Here is an 18311-nt window from a genome sequence, read left to right on the forward strand (position 1 = left end):
ACAAAACCAGGCGTCTTCGCAACGTCCATATGTTCAGCGGGCACACCCGCCCACGAGGTGGGAGAGCGGGAGGGGCCGTGCAGGGGCTTTTTACTCTACGTTTCTCCTGCGCTGTTAAGAGGTTTGCTTTGTTTTACTGTTGAAAATGCATCACAAGTGTGCAGTTGGAGATAAAAACAAGAGAAAAAGAAAACCACCCACACAGTAGACCTAGCCAGGCATGGTGGTCCATGCCCCTAGTCCTAGTACTTGGGAGGCTGAGACAGGAGGATCACAGGTTCAAGGCCAGCCTCAGCAACTCAGCGAGACCCTCAAGCAACTTAGCCAGACTCTATTTCAAAACAGAACACAAGCCGGGCGTGGTGGCGCACGCTTGTAATCCCCGCGCTTGGGAGGCTGAGACAGGAGGACTGCGCAGGTTCGAAGCCAGCCGCGCGCGCTGGCTTAGAAGACCCTGTTTCCAAATAAAAATGTAAAAATAGGTCTGGGAGTGTAGCCCGGAGGTAGAAGGGCTTCCAGGAACCCCAGTACCACCCAAACAAACAAACAAACAAACAAAACAGAACACAAAGAGGGCTGAGGGTACAGCCCAGAGTTAGAGGCCGCCTGGGTCCAATCCCCAGTACCAAATAGATATGTACATTCTAATTAAAATGCTAACGGCCTTCCTAGGGATAGAGGTTGTGAAAACCCAACGGAAGTCTGGGTGAGTCGGTGCCCGGTGTGTAAATCTGTGCAAGGTCCTCTCCCTCTGTGGGCTGAAAGAGAAGTGTAAACAGTCTGTCTGCGTGGTACAAGCGTGTATGAACACACATGTGCACACAGTTGTTCATGTGCATCTGCATGGGCACATGTATGCACACACCTACACGTATACACACAACCACACACGGATGCGCATGTGTGTAGACACAAAACTGTACACACATATGCAACTCACACATGCACAGTCACACAATCATATGGCACATACACGTTCACACACAAACGCATGGATGTATACTCATGTCGCTCTTGCATGTACATGCACACACATCGTGTGTCCACAGTCACATTTGTACACAGGTGTGACACTGTGTACACACTTGTGCCTACACACATGCGTGCACACACTTCTGTTTAGACTCCAGCCCCTGGGCCTCCGAGTCACCTCTCTAAGGCTGTTTCAGGACAGAGGTCCAGCGTCTTACTGGGCCCTGGTGTCCGGGGATGTCAAGCAGGAGGGAAACGGCCGCGTGTGACTCAGAGGCTGCGCTTGCGGCTGGCTGGGCGCGCTGGGTTGGACCTTTCTAGCCTGGGTCTCCGGCCCCGACACCAAGCTGCGGGCGCGATGGAGTGGGGACGGCTCATTTACGGGAAAGAGCCCTGTGAGTCAGGAAGCTTCGATCACATCCCTGCCGCCCGGGCTCTGCTCAAACAGATGCTTCTATTTGAGGGTGGTCCTGAAGATTGAATTTAGACAGTCTCCTTTATTTTTAATTTTGAAACGGTCTTGCTAAGCTACTGAAGGTCTCTCTCAATTGCTAAGGCTGGCTGTGAACCTGTGACCCTCCTATCTCGGGATCACCAGGCCTGGCTATCTGATGGAGACTGGGCCGCAGGGTGGCTCCTGTGACTGGCGTTCCCGAGCAGCCTGGCTGTGGTCCCTTGACAGCACCTTAAGGAGGAGGCGCCACAGAAAACCCAGTAATTTACCCCTTTCCAGAGGGCCTTGTGCTCCACACAGGGCCCTGCCAACGTCCGGCGCTTGCTGGGTGGGCACTGGATGGGCAGCCCGGGTCCCTGGGAGTCCCCGGCAGGCGGCACTGTCCTCCGGCCCAGGGGAGCTGGAGGAGCCTTGGGCTCAGCAAATCCTGTTACATCCTGGCAATTACAGTTTATCGCTGCGGCACTAATCCCTTAAAATTAGTCATTAACGGTTTAAGAACCATTTAGCATCGGGCGCCTACTAAGGAACTGGTGGAGGCTGCGGATCTGGCAGAACTGGAACTCTCTCTGGCCTGGGCTGCAGGGCGGGTGGGAACGCGGCCCACGTGTATCCACTGCGCACTGTTTCGTGTCCGTCCCGCCTGGCAGGTGCGTGAAGAGGATGCAGTGAGCGCCACCGGTGGGTGGACTTGTGCAGCCCCACAGACACACGGACAGAACCTGTGGCCTCCTGCCTGCCCAGACATCGTGAGCCACCCCACAAGCACGCACAGAGGCCTGACAGCGCTCCCCGGGCGGGCCTGCTGGGGACTCTTGGGGGGTAGGCGGGCAGGGGAAGGCCAGCCCCTGGAAATGGAGACATCCAGGGAGGAAGATGGGGAGACTGAGGCAGGAAGGGGATCTAGGCTGGGATGCTGACAGGAGACTACTTGGGGAACGGGTCTTGAGGCCCGTTGAGCTGCCGAGCGTCCACCCGATTCTACAGAAGCTGGGGGTGAGATGCAGGTGGCCAGGTGGCCCAGGCCCAGCCGGCTAGATCTGACCAGGGGCCCTGGCTCGGGGGAGCCCAGGGACATTCCACCACTGAGCTACATTCCCCAGCCCTTTTTATTTTGAAACAGGGTCTAAGTTGCTGAGGCTGGTCTTGAAACTGCGATCGTTCTGTGTTAGGCTTTCAAGGACTGGGGGGGCCGTGTGGGCCACCATGCCCGGTGGCTCTTGAGGTGACAGTATGGCTCTGGGGCAGTTGGTGGGGTTCTGCAGCCATGTGGCCAGGAGGGTCCCTGCCAGGAAGCTATGTCCACAGCGGTGCCTTGGCTCTGGGCAGGGGCAGAGCCGGGACCCTTCCACCCCCAAGTCTGCTGAGTCCCAGGCCTCAGCTTAATCCTATGGATGAATCCATTCCTGCCTGGGTTGGCTGCAGTTCGGCTGTGGCCATGCCTCCCAAGACAGCAGCCTGGGGCGCCATCCGAGCCAGTCCCTGGAACAAGACATGGGCATGTACGCGCACAGGGACACACAGGGACCTGGCGGGAGTCCTCTGCACCTTGTGACTTTGTGTCAGGACTGACCTGGGCATTTTATTACTGCTGCCCACTCCTGGTCTCACAGTGGGAGGGCTGGGTCCAGCAGACACCTTCACCCCCCAGCCTGGCCTACTGCTGGCCCCAGGCTCAGTGGCTTCTCACTGAGGGGTGGGGGGCTAGTAGAAGGGCTGGCTCCCCAACACGCTCCAGCCTGTGGCTCTGGGGCTCCCAAGGGAGGAGAGTGAGCCAGCATGGAGCTGGGGTCTACGCCAGCCTGGCTGGGACAGAGAAAACTTGTTTCTGTCTCTCTACCTGGAACAAAGCTGAGTATACAGCAGGGACTCAATAACTCTCTGTGTCAATCCACTTTGATGCTGGCCTGAGGTCCCCCAACGGGAGGTTTCTTTGCAAGCTGCGGGACCCCTGCCTCTGCTCCATACCGCCAAAGCCGCCTCATCCAGGAGTGAGCCGGCGTGGTCCTGCGCAGCTCCACGGCCTCCCTTGGGGTTCAGTGCTGAGGGGATGGAATGCTGGGGCCCCCTCAGCCCTCTAAGACCCTTGCTAGCTGCATGGGTACCACAGCCAGGTGCTCCCCCTCGTCCCCTGCACGACAGACTTATGAAGGCGCTCCTGGCCCCTCCCTGGGTCCTGGGAACCCTGACTGGGTGGGGCCCCCTGCCCAGGCGCCAAGACCGATGGAACCGAGGGGTCAGGCACCCTGCCAGCCACAGGGAGAGGCCTGGCCAGAGCCTGCAAGAGGGCTTCCTCAGCAGCGCTCCTCACACGGGGCAGGAGCACAGGGTGCGGGCATCACCTGAGTGCTTGCTGTGTGCTGGGGACATACCTTCCACTGCCTGGTAAGGGACCGTGCTGGCTCTGCCGGTGAGGGGGCTCAGAGAGGGTGAGCTGCCTGTCTGAGGTAGGTCAGGGACCAGGCCTTGGGGTGTCTGGCTGCAGGGCCTGTCATCCCCATGACACCCAAGCTTACAAGGGCCCAGCTGCGCAAGGCAGCAACATATTACTGACAAAACCCCTTTCCCCTGACCAGGCTGGCTGCTCCCAGGCTGCTCGACCATGCTCCCCACTTTCCTCCTGGTCCTGACCGAGTGGTGGCTGTCCCTGGTGTCCAGGGGGTAGCAGAAGTGCACCCCATGGCTGGGAGGCAAGCAGGCAGAGCCTCAGATGCAAGAGCCAGGCGAGGGCAGATGAGGGAGAAACTTTATTTCACAAGGCTTCAGGATGGACAGCTCAGCATGTGGGGAGGGGCGGCTGCAGTGGGGACAGCCCAGGAGAGGCCAGGGAGGTGGCTCCGCAGAGCAAGGAGAGCCAGGCCTGACTCCAGAGTGGGATGGGGGAGGGAAACGGGGCCCAGGCAGCCGCAGTCCTCTCCTGGCCCGCGTGGTGATGGAGAGGGAGGGGGCGGGGGAGGTCCAGAGAGGACGAGGCTGAGCAGTTTCACGTGGCCAGGGGGAAGGCAGAGCTGGCCACCGGGCCACGGCCTGGGTCACACCGCGATGCTACCCCGACTGGCCAGGGGGCCGGGTGCACTTGGGGCTGGCAGTCAGCGCTGGGGCCGCGGCGGCCAGCTAGGCGGCGGTCTGGCGGCTGAAGAGGTCAAGGGTGAGCGAGCTGAGGAAGGCCGGGATGCTGTCCTGGCGCAGCAGGTGCAGCTCGATAAGCTCGGGCACCGAGCGCGAGAACTCCGTCTCCAGCAGCTGCATCTTAGAGCCAGAAGGTCCTGTGGCCTGCGGATGAGAGAGACAGGAAGGGCGGTCAGTGCTGGACCCAGGCAGGGCCCCGGATGCCCCTCCGACAACAGAGGGAGAAGAGAGGGCTGAGGTGGACAGCAGAGCCTGGTTCAAGGTCGCCAGCAAAGGGGATTAAGATGCATACCAAGCAGGCCAGGCGCCGGGCTCCCCCAGGCTTTGAGGGAGGGGTCTCCATGGTCTGGACGGGCCGAGGTGAGAAGAGGGGCTGCCACTGGAGCCAGCATTCCAAGCCCCAATCCCATCTCCCTGGCTAGGTGGCTGTGCCCATGGAATGGTGTGGTAGTACCTACCCAAGGCTTGGCCGAGAAACCCCAGCTCGGGGCTGCTGAGTGCACAGGACCCTGGGGAAGCCCAGGTCCCACCCCAGTTCAGAAGATACACCGGACCCTTGTGCTGGGGGCCTCAGGGGGGCGGGCCTTCTGGGGCATCCAGGGGGCTGGTGAATCCTGGGCCCCCACTCCCCTTCTCCAGCCGGTGACCGTGCCTGGAGCCTGAGGACCCCGAGCTCCTTGGCCTAGGGCAAGCCCCAGAAACCTTCCAGACTGCATGGGACCTTCTGCCCTTGGAATGGGTAGCGCCCCCTTGTCTGTGCAGCTGGGGTGTGGGGGAGGGAGGGTGCCAGGCAAGTTTAGTCCTGGCTCCACGGCCTCAGGGTCCCTTCTGCTTCCTCTGTAGCTGGGAGAAGGGCAGGTGGGTCTGTCATCGGTGACAGGGGAGGGGGGTGGCAGCCTCATGAGCCAAGCTGCAGTGGGGACCGGAGGAGGGAAATGGGGCCCGGGCAGGCGCAGTCCTCTCCTCAGCCACGGATGGGGAGACTGAGGCGAGCGAGCTGGGCCTGCCTGGATTACCTGGCAGGTGTGGTCAGTATCCTGGGGTGCAGGCCAGTGGAGAGTCTGGGCTGGGTGGAACAGACAGAGACCCCGTGCCGCCAAGGGGCTCTGAGGCGTTGGGGATTTCTAACGGGGACCAGCAGAGCCGGCACCCCGCCGCCCCTAAGGCTGGGATGAGCACAGGCCACCTGTGGCCCGGGGTGAGCACAGGCCGGGGCAGGCAGAGTGTTCTGTGTTCAGGCCAGCAGGCCGGAGACCCACCCAGGCTTCCCCGCGAACCACACGTCCGCCAAGGAGCGCGCCCAGTGTGCATCCAGGGCCTTACGACTCCACCCCAGAAAGACAAATGACCCAATTAAGAACTGGGCAAGCGGTCTGAATAGAGATTTCTCCCAGCAAGACACAGGGATGGCGAGAAGATGCAAATCGCTCCACACACAGGTCTTGAGGGAAACTTAAAGTCCTGCTGCCGTGAACGCCCACACCACACCCACTAGGGTGGCCGCGGTAACACGCACGCACGCACGTGCTGGCGAGGAGGGGACACGCAGGCACATTTTGCGTTGCTAGTGGAAATATAAGTGATGTAGCTAGCCAGGAGCAGTGGCACACGTCTGTTATCCCAGTCCTGAGACGGAGGATCGCAGGTTTGAGGCCAGCCTCTGTTAACTCAGTTAGAACCTCAGTAACCTAGTGAGACCTTGTTTCAAAATAAAAATTAAGAAGGGTTGGGAAGCTGGGCATTGGTGGCTCACGCTTGTAATCCCAGCATTTGGGAGGCTGAGACAGGAGGATCACAGTTCGCGGCCATCCTCAGCTACTTAGCGCGGCCCTTTGCAACTCAGTGAGACTCTGTTTCAAAATAAAGAATAAAAAATAGGCCTGGGGGTGTAGGTCTAAGGTAGAAGGCCCCTGGGTTCCATCCCCAGCACACACACACACACACACACACACACACACACACACACACACACACACACACACACGGTTGGGGATGTGGTTTGGAGGTAGAACACCCCTGGGTTCAATCCCTAGTACCCCCAAAAATCCTACCTTCCCAGCACCCCGAGTGTGCCCCCTGCCCTGGGGGCTGCATAGGGTGGCCAGCTGCCCCCATGGGTCCCGCAGGTCCCTCTCTGTGTGCACCCGCCAGTCCCAGCCCTGACGGAGGGGGACACCCTTGCCGGCTGGCTGCCCAGCAGGGGTGAGCGTGGCCCTGGGCGGCCCAGACGGGCAGCCCCTCCCCCGCCCGCGGCTCCCTGGCTGCAGCTGGCCGGATGGCCACCTGTCTTCCTCATTATCGGTACTTTCCTTTCTCACCTGGCCCGACCCCAGCCCCCTCCTGCTCCTGCGGCCTGCTAATACATTTAGCCTTGTCATAGTTCAACACAAACCATTTTTAAACAAAAATAAGAGAAACCACTCTGACCTTTTACCAAGAAAATCCTTTCATTTCTGCCTTCTGCTCTTGATTCTGAATGTTTCCCCTAAATGTCAGAGGGGCTGCCTCTCCGGCAGCTGTCGGGGAAGCGGGGAGCCGGCGGGCCGAGTGGGGTGGGAGCAGGTTGAGAACAGGCTCCGGGCCGTCCTCCCAAGGACCCGCGGTGGCAGTGTCCTCCCTGGGGCCCGGACATTCCTTTGTGTATGTGTTTGGTGCTGGGGATGGAACCCAGGGACCTTCTATTTTATTTTTTATAAAGGAAGAGGGTCCTCCTAAATTGCTGAGGCTAGCCTTGAACCTGTGATCCTCCTTTCCTAGTCTCCCAAGTACTGGGATTATATGGGTGCACTAGTACGCCCGACTCATTCTGTTTTGGGGTGTGTGTGTGTGTGTGTGTGTATGTGTGTGTGTTACTAGGGAATGAACCCTGGGGCATTCTATTTCTGAGCTACACCCCCAGCCCTATTTAATTTTGTTTTTTTTGTGTGTGTACTGGGAATTGAACCCAGGGGGATTCTACCTCTGAGCTATACCCCCACCCTATTTTTTTATTCTTTATTTTGAAACAGGGTCTCACTAAGTTGCAGAGGGCCTCACCAAGTAGCTGAGGCTGGCCACAAACCTGTGATCCTTGAGCCGGGTGTGGTGGTGCATGTTTGTAATCCCAGAGCTTGGGAGGCTGAGACAGGAGGACTGCACAGGTTCAAAGCCAGCCTCAGTTACTTAGTGAGGCTCTCAGCAACTTAGTGAGACCCTGTTTCCCGATAAAATATAAAACAGGTCTGGGAGTATAGCCCGGAGGTTGAAAAGCCCCTGGGTTCCACCCCCAGTACCACACACACACACACACACACACACACACCAAAAAAACCCTGTGATCCTTCTGTCTCAGCCTCCCGAGTACTAGGATTACAAGCATACACCACTGGCCCAGCTCATTCTTATTTGAAACAGACACACCCTTAGCTGTTGGCACTGCCTTCGAGGAACCAGCAGAGCTGGACGCCCTGAGTTTCCGGCTCCACGGGCTGCGGCTCACGCAGCATCTCCCTGTGGGCCCGGGAGTGGGTCCTGGCAGCTCTTCTTAGTGCCCGGGGAGAAGGAGGTGCCTCCAACACAGCCCTGCCCTCCGAGCCAGCGCAGAGGAAGGGAAGGGCAGGAGCCATCAGTGCCACCCTCTCACCCTGAGCCCCCAACGAAGGCAGAACCAAGTGTCGGCACAGCGCCAGCCCCCGACAAGCCAGGCCTGGACAGGTCCGAGGCGCAACTTCCACAGATGCCCAGGGCGCTCGGCCCCACTCTCCTGACTCGGTTTCCCCCGGCGTGGCCCCATCCCCCTCCACGCTGGCAGGGGGCCACCTCCCCACTCCGATGCGCCTGAGCAGCCCCGTGACTTATCAGAAAGCGCAGATTGAATTATGCCCCGCCGATCAATCTCTGCTCAGCCTCTGCCGTGTTCAAATGCCACCCGGTCCCCAGGTACCTTGTAAATCACCATAATTAGGGGCTGTTCACTTAAAACGAGAGCGCAATTTTTTAAAAAGCAAATTGCCCAGTAAGACGTGTTGGCTGCGTCTAGAAATATTTATGGGCTGCCTGCGTGTGCCGTCTCTGGCTTCCTCACCCCTCGGTGTTTGGAGAAACAAGCAGTCAGCTCTGTGGCCAGGGGCTGCCCGCGGGAGACTGAGACACCTCCGCCTTAATGAAGACCTTCTGGCAGCTGGGGGCTGCAGTCGGGCCAGACCCGCCTGGCTGGCCTCGGGGCTCCGATGTGCGCCTCTGACTGCAGAGCGGGCGCACCCGAGGCCGCCAGCCCGAGCCCTGGAAGGCCGAGGTCTAGCTGCCGTTAGCACACAGTGGGGCGGCGCAGAAGGGTGGCGGGCAGTGTGCCCACATGCCTCCTGCCACAGGGGCTCATGAAGTGCCGTTCTCACCCCCCCAGGCCTGGCAGTGCCCCTGCTGATGTATACAACAGGCGCTTTAATTGCTCTTTCGGCAGAGGGAGCACTGAACAGGAAATAGTCGAGGTTAGGGCCAGGCGTGGTGGCGCACGCTTGTAATCCCCGCGCTTGGGAGGCTGAGACAGGAGGATCGCACGGGTTCGAAGCCAGCCTCAGCTACTTAGTGAGGCTCTCGGCAACTTAGTGAGACCCTGTTTCCAAATAAAGTATAAAATAGGTCTGGGAGTATAGCCCAGAGGTAGAAAAGCCCGTGGGTTCCACCCCCAGTACAGAGAGAGAGAGAGAGAGAGAGATTCTCCTGAATCCCTCCCTCTGCTGACTGCAGGTGAGGTACTCAGAGGCCCCAGTCAAGAACAAAGCTCCCTAAGGGAGAGCCCCAGGGAGGAGGAGCTGGAGATCAAACCTCAGCAATGTATGGGGTCCCGAACCCTCACTCAAACACGCAGTGCTGAAATAATGCAACCGAATTATAGAACATTCAGGAAACATAACCCTACACTTCTAAGATACTGGGTAGTTATTTTGATATTATTTATAAATGACGGCAGTACTATGGTTGACAAAAAAGTCCCAATTAGCCAGGTGCGGTGGTGCACACCTGTGATCCGAGTACTTGGGAGGCTGAGACAGAAGAGTTGCAGGTGTGAGGCCAGCCTCGGCAACTCAGCGAGACCGGTTCCAAAATTACAAACAAAACGGGCTGTGAGTGCAGCTCTGTGGTAGAGCACCCCTGGGTTCAATCTCCTGCGCTGCTCACACACGCACAAAGACGGATGGTGTTCCAGGAGGACTGACGGAGAGAGACTGCCAGTTCTGGAAAGAACAGGGGAAAACTGCAGGGATCTCGAGGCTTTTAGAAGAAAACCAAGGAATTTCTACAAATACCCAGATGCTCGTGAAGTTAGAACAAAGCTAGATTCCTTGAAAACTACAAAATGCCAACACTGAACCAGGATGAAGTAGATAACCTGAGTAGTTCTATAACTGTCAAATAAATGAATTTGCAATTAAAAAGCTCCTTGGAAAGACCTCTCCAGTCCCACATGGTTTCAACAGAGAATTTTACTGGACGCTTAACTAAGAATTAATATCAATTTCTACGATCTCTTTCAGAGGACAAGAGAGGGAACACATTCTTACTCACTACTAATCCAGTGCTGAACCGGCAAAGTTGGTACACAACACACACACACACACACACACACACACACACACACACACACACAGAGAGAGAAAGAAGCAGACCGCCCTCTCTCGTAAGATGTGAAAATCCTCAACAAATATTAACAAATTGAACCTAGTGATAGATTACAGAGAATGCGATACCATGACCAAATGGAATTTATCTGAGGCCCATAAGGCTAGCTCGGCATCTAAAAATCAGCCAGTTGCAACCCACTGTATAAATTAGTTGAGGAAGACAAACCATGGGATTCCATCAATTGACGCGGACAATGCATTTGATAAAAGCCAGCCGCCATTCATGAGTAAAAACTCAAAGCAGAGTAGGAACCGGGGGGGGGGGGGGATTTCCTCAACTCAATAAAAAGCTTCCACATAAGCCGGGCGTGGTGGCGCACGCTTGTAATCCCCACGCTTGGGAGGCGGAGACAGGAGGATCGCGCTGGTTCAAAGCCAGCCACGCGCGCTGGCTTAGGAGACCCTGTTTCCAAATAAAAATGTAAAAATAGGTCTGGGAGTGTAGCCCGGAGATAGAAGGGCTTCCAGGAACCCCAGTACCACCAAAAAAAAAAAAAAAAAAACTTCCACATATAACCTACAGCCGACATCCAACCCTGGGCAGGAGGCTGGCTGCTCTCTGTGAGATCAGAAGTCAGGCCAGGGTGCCTGTTCTCACCGTTAAGATTCAGCCCGGTCTGGAAGTCCCAGCCAGGGCACCGAGGTAAGAAGAGGAAGCCCTACACAAATAGATTGGAAAGGAAGAGGTAAAACTACCTTTGCTTGCAAATGACACGGTTGTGTGTGCAGAGAATCCCACAGAAAATGCCTGGAAACAGGAGGTGAGTTTGGCAAGGTTGCTGAAAACAAGAGTAATACACACAAATCATATTTTTATAAAGTAATGACAAATGAGTAAAACGCAAAATAAGAAAGGCAATACTATGCCGGGCGTGGTGGCGCACGCTTGTAATCCCCGCGCTTGGGAGGCGGAGACAGGAGGATCGCGCTGGTTTGGAGCCAGCCGCGCTGGTTTAAGAGAGCCTGTTTCCAAATAGAAATATAAAATAGGTCTGGGAGTGTAGCCCGGATGTAGAAGGATTTCCAGGAACCCCAGTACCACAAAAAAAAGAAAGAAAGAAAGAAAGAAAGGCAATACTATTAGTAAAAAAAAAAAAAAGCCTTAGTGATAGCTACAAAATGTTAATAACAGAAATTGAAAGAATAATTGAATGTATATGAATTAGAAGAATTAGAAGGCTCAACGTAGAAAATAGGATTTACTGTAATTCCTATCAACATCTTAGTAAGATTTTTTTTTTTTTTTTGTAGACAGAGACAAGGCTATTCTAAAATTTCTAAGAGAAAGGAAAAGAGTTCCAGGAGAGCCAACCAATTCTGAAAAAGAGGAAGAAAGTGGAGGGATCGCCCTTCCCAACATGAGGACGACTGTAGCTACAGCACAGTACTGGGCAGCTGTGTGTGGGACACGCCTGGGACAGTGGGAGGGGACAGACTCTGACCAGGGGAGAGGACAGAGGAACTCAGCCGACAGCCACACAACGGGCCCTGGCCAAGGGCGTCACGGACACTCAATGAGGAGGGACAATCCTTTCTTTCATTTTTGCAGTACTGGGAACTTGGTGAGACCCTGTTTCAAAATTAAAAATAAAATAGGGCTGGGGATGTTAGAATGCCCCTGGGTTCAATCTCTGGTACTGCAGATACACAAACATAATAACAAAAAATAAAAAAGGAAGAAATCTTTAGGATCTAGGACTAGGCAAAGAGATTTTAGACTTAACACCAACAGCACGATCCATTAAGTAAACTGAAAGTGGATAATCGGGGATCTCACCAACATCAAAAACTTGCGTTGTGAGAGACCTTGTAAACGGGTGAAAAGTCAAGATACAGACTGGAGGAAATGCTGGTAGATGCGGCATCCGACAGAGGACTGGCATTCACCGCCCTTGCGAAGATCCCCGAAGTGAGTGGTATGCTGGGCGCCGAAAAACACACACGTAAGAGAATGCACGAGCGTCACCGCATCTTCGCTTACCTGCTTAGAGAGGCTGGTTCACGCCTGTAATCCCAGGCCTTGGGAGGCTGGGACAGGAGGATCATGGGCTCAAGGCCAGCTTCAACAATTGAGTGAGGCCCTCAACGATTTAACAAGAGCTTTCTAAATGAAAAAATACAGTAAGGTTGGGAAAGTAGCTAAGAGGTAGAATGCCCCTGGGTTCAATCAATGCAAAATGAAATAAAAAATAAGAAGCTACATTTCCAGGGGAGGAAGGCACTAATTATTATTATTATTTTTTTTTTTGGAAAAGCGGCGGTAAGCCAAATAGGTGTTTGAGAATCTACGCAGAGTAGAACGTAGGGCCGCGGGGATTCCCGATTACCGGCCGTCCCTGCCCTGTGCTCTGGTCTCTGCTCTAGTCCCAGGAGGCCTCACTGGGTCAGTGACTGGGGTGCCGCGGCTGCTGTGAGGACGGCAGCCCGTGGGCGCATGGTCAGCGGCTCCGTGCGGGTCCCTGGGCCCTGTCTCGCCCATGTGTCCCCGACATGCTTGCTCATGGAGGCTCCCACTGGTTTTCGTGCAAGGAGTTCCTCCGGGGAGAAGCTGCAGCCGACCAGCGGCCCCAGCCTGGTCCCAGGGGCTGTTCTTCTGCCGCCGGTCTCCGCAGCCCTGAATGCTACGCCTGGCATAAAAACACCCCATTCTGGGAGCAGAAGCACAGGAGGCCCAAGTGCCTTCCTGCCTGCCAGGACAGCACACCCCTCACAAACCCAGGAGGAGGCGGGGAGGCAGCGGAGTCCATGGTAGGGGAGGCCGGGGCAGGGGCTCGGAGCACAGGGCTCCGGTGCGAACGGGCCTGCGTGGTGCCCAGCGTGGGAAGGCCGGGCAGGCTGACAGCAGCTCGGGCTGAGTGGAGACCAGCCGAGCTTGGGAACTCACTTGCCCAGAGGGGCTGGCGCTGAGTGACGGGAGGAGCCAGGCATGGAGAATGATGGAAGCGTGAGGTGGCTGCATCAGCCCCTCTGGAGAAGGTCTGACTGGGGGCCTGTCACTCCTCCATCCTCGATGGTGGCTGGGGAAACCCCGCCGAAGGCCCTGGGGCAGCCAGGAGCTCAGCCACAGGTGAGCTGAGAGTCCGTGGTGGCTGAGCATAGGTTGGGGCTGGAATCTGAGTAGTTCAACGGCGTCGCCATGTCTAGAAGCTGTAAAATGGAGCAGTGCTCAGGCAGAGGGGACCTGGTATGGTGATGGGGGCAGGCCCTCACCTTCCATGACCACAGTGGGGTCAGATGAGCGGCCCTCAGACCCCCGACTCCTCTCCCCAGATCCAGCCAGTCCTCCTGGGCTCCCCAGCAAGGCGGCCTGGTGGAGCTGTCAGGACCCTGTGGTGGCTGCCGTCCACGGTGGGCCAAGATTTGTGTGTGTGTGATGACCACGTGAGCCCCGGGACACCTGTGCAGTTCCAGGTGGAGACAGTGACCCTCTTCTGCAACCATGGCCTGGTGTCCCCCTTCCTGTGGCCACTAGAACCTGTGTCCTAGTGACTCGCCCACCACATCGCTCCTCCCTCAAGGCCCAGGTGGAGCCATGGCTGGGTCCAGGTGTGTTCCCAGCACACACGGCGCAGTGTCTGACCCTGGCTCACATCTCCCATGTGTCCTCAGGGAAGGGGACATGGCCAGTCCCACAGGAGGCCCCGGCAGATGCTGCGCACGAGGGGATGAGCAGGGGACACAGTGGTGACGGGTCAGGAGAGAGAGTACACCCAGAAAGAAGTTTCACAGTACACACTTGTGATCCCCTTAGCAACTCAGTGAGATCTTGTCTCAAAATAAAAAATAAAGCCGAGTGTGGTGGTTCACGCTTGTAATCCCAGCATTCGGGAGGCTGAGACGGGAGGATCGCGGTTCGCGGACAGCCTCAGCTACTTAGTGAGGCCCTCTGCAACTCAGTGAGACCCGGTTTCAAAATAAAGCATAAAAAGTAGGGCTGGGGGTGTAGCTTGGAGGTAGAATGCTCCTGGGTTCCATCCCCAGCACCACACACACAAAAATAAATAAATAAAATTAAAGGGCTGGGAGTGTGGCTCAAAGACAGAATGCCTCAGGGTTTAGTCCCTACTACAATAAAATAAGTATATAAATAAACCAAAAGTTCCACAGAGTGGAAGCAAGCAGAGGCACACGCGGTGGGGGACCGCCCATGCCACTGAACCATGGGAGGAAAGTCCCAATGCCCTGGCGTGCGCTGGTCACGCCACGGCTCTGGGAATTCACTGCCCAGCTAGGGGTGACCTTTCCCTCCAGAGCTGTGTGCCAGGAGGGCAAGGCCGGGCACCTGGCTGTTGCAGATGAATCTCAAACCAGCAATTATTATTATTACCTTCTATTTGTGCAGCGAGCCGCTTGCAGCTGTTCCTGGGGCCACAGGACAGAGGTGAGTGGAGCATGTGCAGTGGGGCGGCCAGAGCCTGCTGGTCCTTTGTAGTGGACATAGTGGCTCAGGGCTTCTGCCAGGTCCCCGATGGGCAGGTACGTTCCCATGACCAAAGATGTGTTAGAAGGTGGGTGAGAAGGGGAGGCGGAGAGAGCTGCCTCTCCTGGGGGCTGGTTCAGCAAGAGGGAAGCCGAGTGGGGAAGACAGTGGGGGCAGAGGGGCCAGGGCTGAGTCTGGGTGGCCAAGGTGGCCAGAGTGCCAAGAACGGGATCAGGACAGAGTCCCTGTGCACATGGGTTAGAGAACCCAGCAGCGTCTGAGCATCTGGAAGCAGGAAAACCCAAGAGGACTAGAGAGAAACCCTGAAAACAGTGCTGCTCACATGAGACTGAAGACAGAGCCGTCTCCCCAGCCATGCCAGAAACCCGATGGCTCACGGGACCTTGGGGAGACACGAAGACGGGCCTCACCTCAGGAGACGGCAAAACGAGCTGCACCTGCCACTCAGTCCTACCTGGCAAATCTTACACCAGGGCTGGAAATCGTCAAACTGCTTCAAGCAACATTTTTTTTTTCAGTACTAGGGATTGAATACAGGGGCATTCTACCTTTGAGCTTCACGCCCAGCCCTATTTTATTTTTTTATTTTGAAACAGGGTCTTTCTAGCTGGGCGTGGTGGTGCATGCTTGTAATCCCAGCATTCGGGGGCGGCTGAGACAGGAGGATCGTGTTCGCGGACAGCCTCAGCTACTTAGTGAGGTCCTCTGCAACTCAGTGAGACCCTGTTTCAAAATAAAGAATAAAAAATTGGGCAGGGGGTGTAGCTCGGAGGTCAAATGCCCCTGGGTTCCATCCCCAGACCTGAAAAAAAAAAAAAAAAGAAATAGGGTCTAAGCTGCCGAGGATCTCACTAAGTTGCTGAGGCTGGCCTCAAACCTGCAATCCTCCTGTCTCAGCCGCATAAATACTGGGATTCAAGACATGCATATCCCATGCCTGGCGCCTCAGAGTGACTTAGAGCATCCCTGAGCGAAACTAAGAATATTTATAGGAATCCAACGACATGCAGCACCCACAACATTCAGCCCATGGTGCGTGGCGCCAAGCGGTCACCAGACTTGAGGAAACGTGACTCACAGCAAAGAGAGAAGTCGATGGACCACGATCAACCCAGAATTGACACTGATGCTAGAATCCGCAGAGGACGGTAAGTTATGTCACACACACACACACACACACACACACACACACACACACACACACAACCCCCCCCCCAAACAAAAAAACCTGAGCCGGGCGTGGTGACGCACGCTTGTCATCCCAGTACTCGAGAGGCTGAGACAAGAGGATTGCAGGTTTGAAGTCAGCCTCAGCTACTTGGTGAGGCCTTCTGCAACCTGGTGAAACCCTGTTTCGCCAGGCGTGGTGGTGCACGCTTGTAATCCCCGCGCTTGGGAGGCTGAGACAGGAGGATCGCGCAGCGGCTTTCAGCAACTTAGTGAGACCCTGTTTCCAAATAAAATATAAAATGGGTCTGGGAGTATAGCCCGGAGCTAGAAAGCCTCTGGGTTCCACCCCCAGTACCACCAAAACAACAACAACAAAAAAAAAAAAAACAACCCTGTTTCAAAATGAAGAATTAAAAAGAAATCTGGGGTTGTAGCTTGGAGGTAGAATGCCTGGGGCTCAATTTCTAGTCCATTAGAGAGAGGGGGGGGGAACCCCCCGAACTGGCCCACAGAGGAAAAGGACAATGTAAGAGGTATGAGGTGCGGGGGGCAGAATGGAGGGCGGATCAGGCATTGCAGAAAAAGGATACTGAGCTTGAAGATATACAAGATAAGCCAGACTTCTTATGCCACAGAGAAAGATAAGGGCATCGGTGGGATGGGGCCGCCATCGGGTGGCCTACCACGTCTGTAGCTGCAGTCCCCAAGGAAAGGCAGAGATGGCTCCACCCACCCTGCCTCCGGGCACCAGCCCGTGCCAGCCTCCTGTGTGGCCAACGGCTGAGGAGGACACGTGGCAGGGGAGGGGGTGCCGCCCTGAGACTCTGAGGCTGCGCTGCGCTTGGGGCTCATCTGTCTCGCGTTCACGTGGAGGCAGCCCCGTGCCGACAGCCGTGCCCGAGCCTGGAGCCTATCGGTCCCCAGAGAGACCCCAGGTGACTGTGGCCAGGGCCCCTGGGCAGAGTCACACTCAGATCCCAGCCCGCAGAAACTGAGGACAGTGCGTCGGCCTGATCCGTGACTCAGCGGTACATAACCAACACGGGGAGTGGAAACATTCTTGAGAAAATAACGGTCCTAAACTTTTTGTTTCGGTGTGTGGTGCTGAGGATGGATGGAACCCAGGGCCATTCTACCTCTGAGCTACATTCCCAGTCCTATTTTATTTTAAACTTTCAAACAGGGTCTCATCTTGCTAAGTTACTGCACACTGGCCTCAAATGTGTGATCCTCTTGTCTCAGCCTCCCAAGTACTGGGATTGCACATGTGTGCCCCCACGCCTGGAAGCTCTAAACTTTTGACATGTGAGGACTATTAGAGACTAAGAGATCTGGGAAATTCCGTGAACCCCAAGTACAAAACACAAATGAAGAAAACTACATTGAAATACATCATAGGCGAACTGCTCAAAACTAGGAATCAAAAATGTAAGCCGGGCGTGGTGGCGCACGCTTGTAATCCCAGCATTTGGGAGGCTGAGACAGGAGGATCAGGTTCACAGCCTCAGCTACTTAGTGAGGCCCTTTGCAACGCAGTGAGACCCTGTTTCAAAATAAAGAGTAAAAAATAGGGCTGGGAGTGTAGCTCGGAGGTAGAATGTCCCTGGGTTCCATCCCCAGCACCACAAAACAAACAAACAAACAAACAAACAAACTTAAAATTAGTCACAAGAAGCCGGGCACAGTGGCACACTCCTGTAATCCCTGTACTTGGGAGACAGGTTTGAGGCCAGCCTTGGCAACTTAGCGATAACCTCAGCAATTTAGTGAGACCCTGTTTTTTGTTTTTTTGGTGGTACTTACTGGGGTTCCTGGAAGCCCTTCTACCTTCGGGCTACAATCCCAGACCTAATTTATACTTTTTTATTTTTGGAAACAGGGTCTCTTAAGCCAGCGCGGCTGGCTTCGAACCAGCGCGATCCTCCTGTCTCTGCCTCCCAAGCGCGGGTATTACAAGCTTGCGCCACCACGCCTGGCTAGTGAAACCCTGTTTTAAATAAAAAAGGGCTGAGGGTGTAGCTCAGAGATAGAATGCCCATGGATTCAAATCCTAGTACCACCAAAACAAACACCTACCAGGGGAAAAAGAGATACCCTCTCTACAGAAGGAGGAAAATAGGGGTGATCACAGATTTTTCACCACAGATGAGTGCATGGGAAGAGTGGAATTAAAAGAAAAGCCTGTCAACCTCAATTTTAGACACAAAGAGGCCGAAAGAATTGATCACCAAGTGACCTGTACTGCAAGAAACGTTGAAGGAAGGAAGTCCTTTGGACAGAAGAAAAACAAAGATGGAAATGAGGTCGACACAGAACACCTGAGCCTCTTCCGTGGCTAACAAAGTCCTGGCTGCGTTTATAGATATGTAAAAAAATGTAAATGACTACTTAAGTCTTTTTAAGAGATAAGTGACTAAGCAGAAAGAGTAACACTGTATTACAGAGCTTTAATATTCTGTTAGGAAAATGTATAACAGGACTAAGA

The 18311-nt window shown here is 55.3% G+C and overlaps 1 protein-coding gene across 1 annotated transcript in view; it reads right to left on the reverse strand.

The window, feature by feature from the left end:
- Positions 1-4422: 4422 nt before the first annotated feature.
- MAD1L1 (mitotic arrest deficient 1 like 1) overlaps positions 4423-18311 on the reverse strand; it is a 359183-nt gene continuing 345294 nt past the window's right edge. The window contains exon 17 of the mRNA XM_080704077.1: positions 4423-4699. Coding sequence (XP_080560203.1) covers positions 4541-4699 — 159 coding nt within the window. The 3' untranslated portion in view covers positions 4423-4540. The remainder of the gene's footprint in view (positions 4700-18311) is intronic.

Source organism: Muscardinus avellanarius (genome assembly GCF_963383645.1).
Source record: "Muscardinus avellanarius genome assembly, chromosome: 10".
Taxonomy (NCBI): Eukaryota; Metazoa; Chordata; class Mammalia; order Rodentia; family Gliridae; genus Muscardinus; species Muscardinus avellanarius.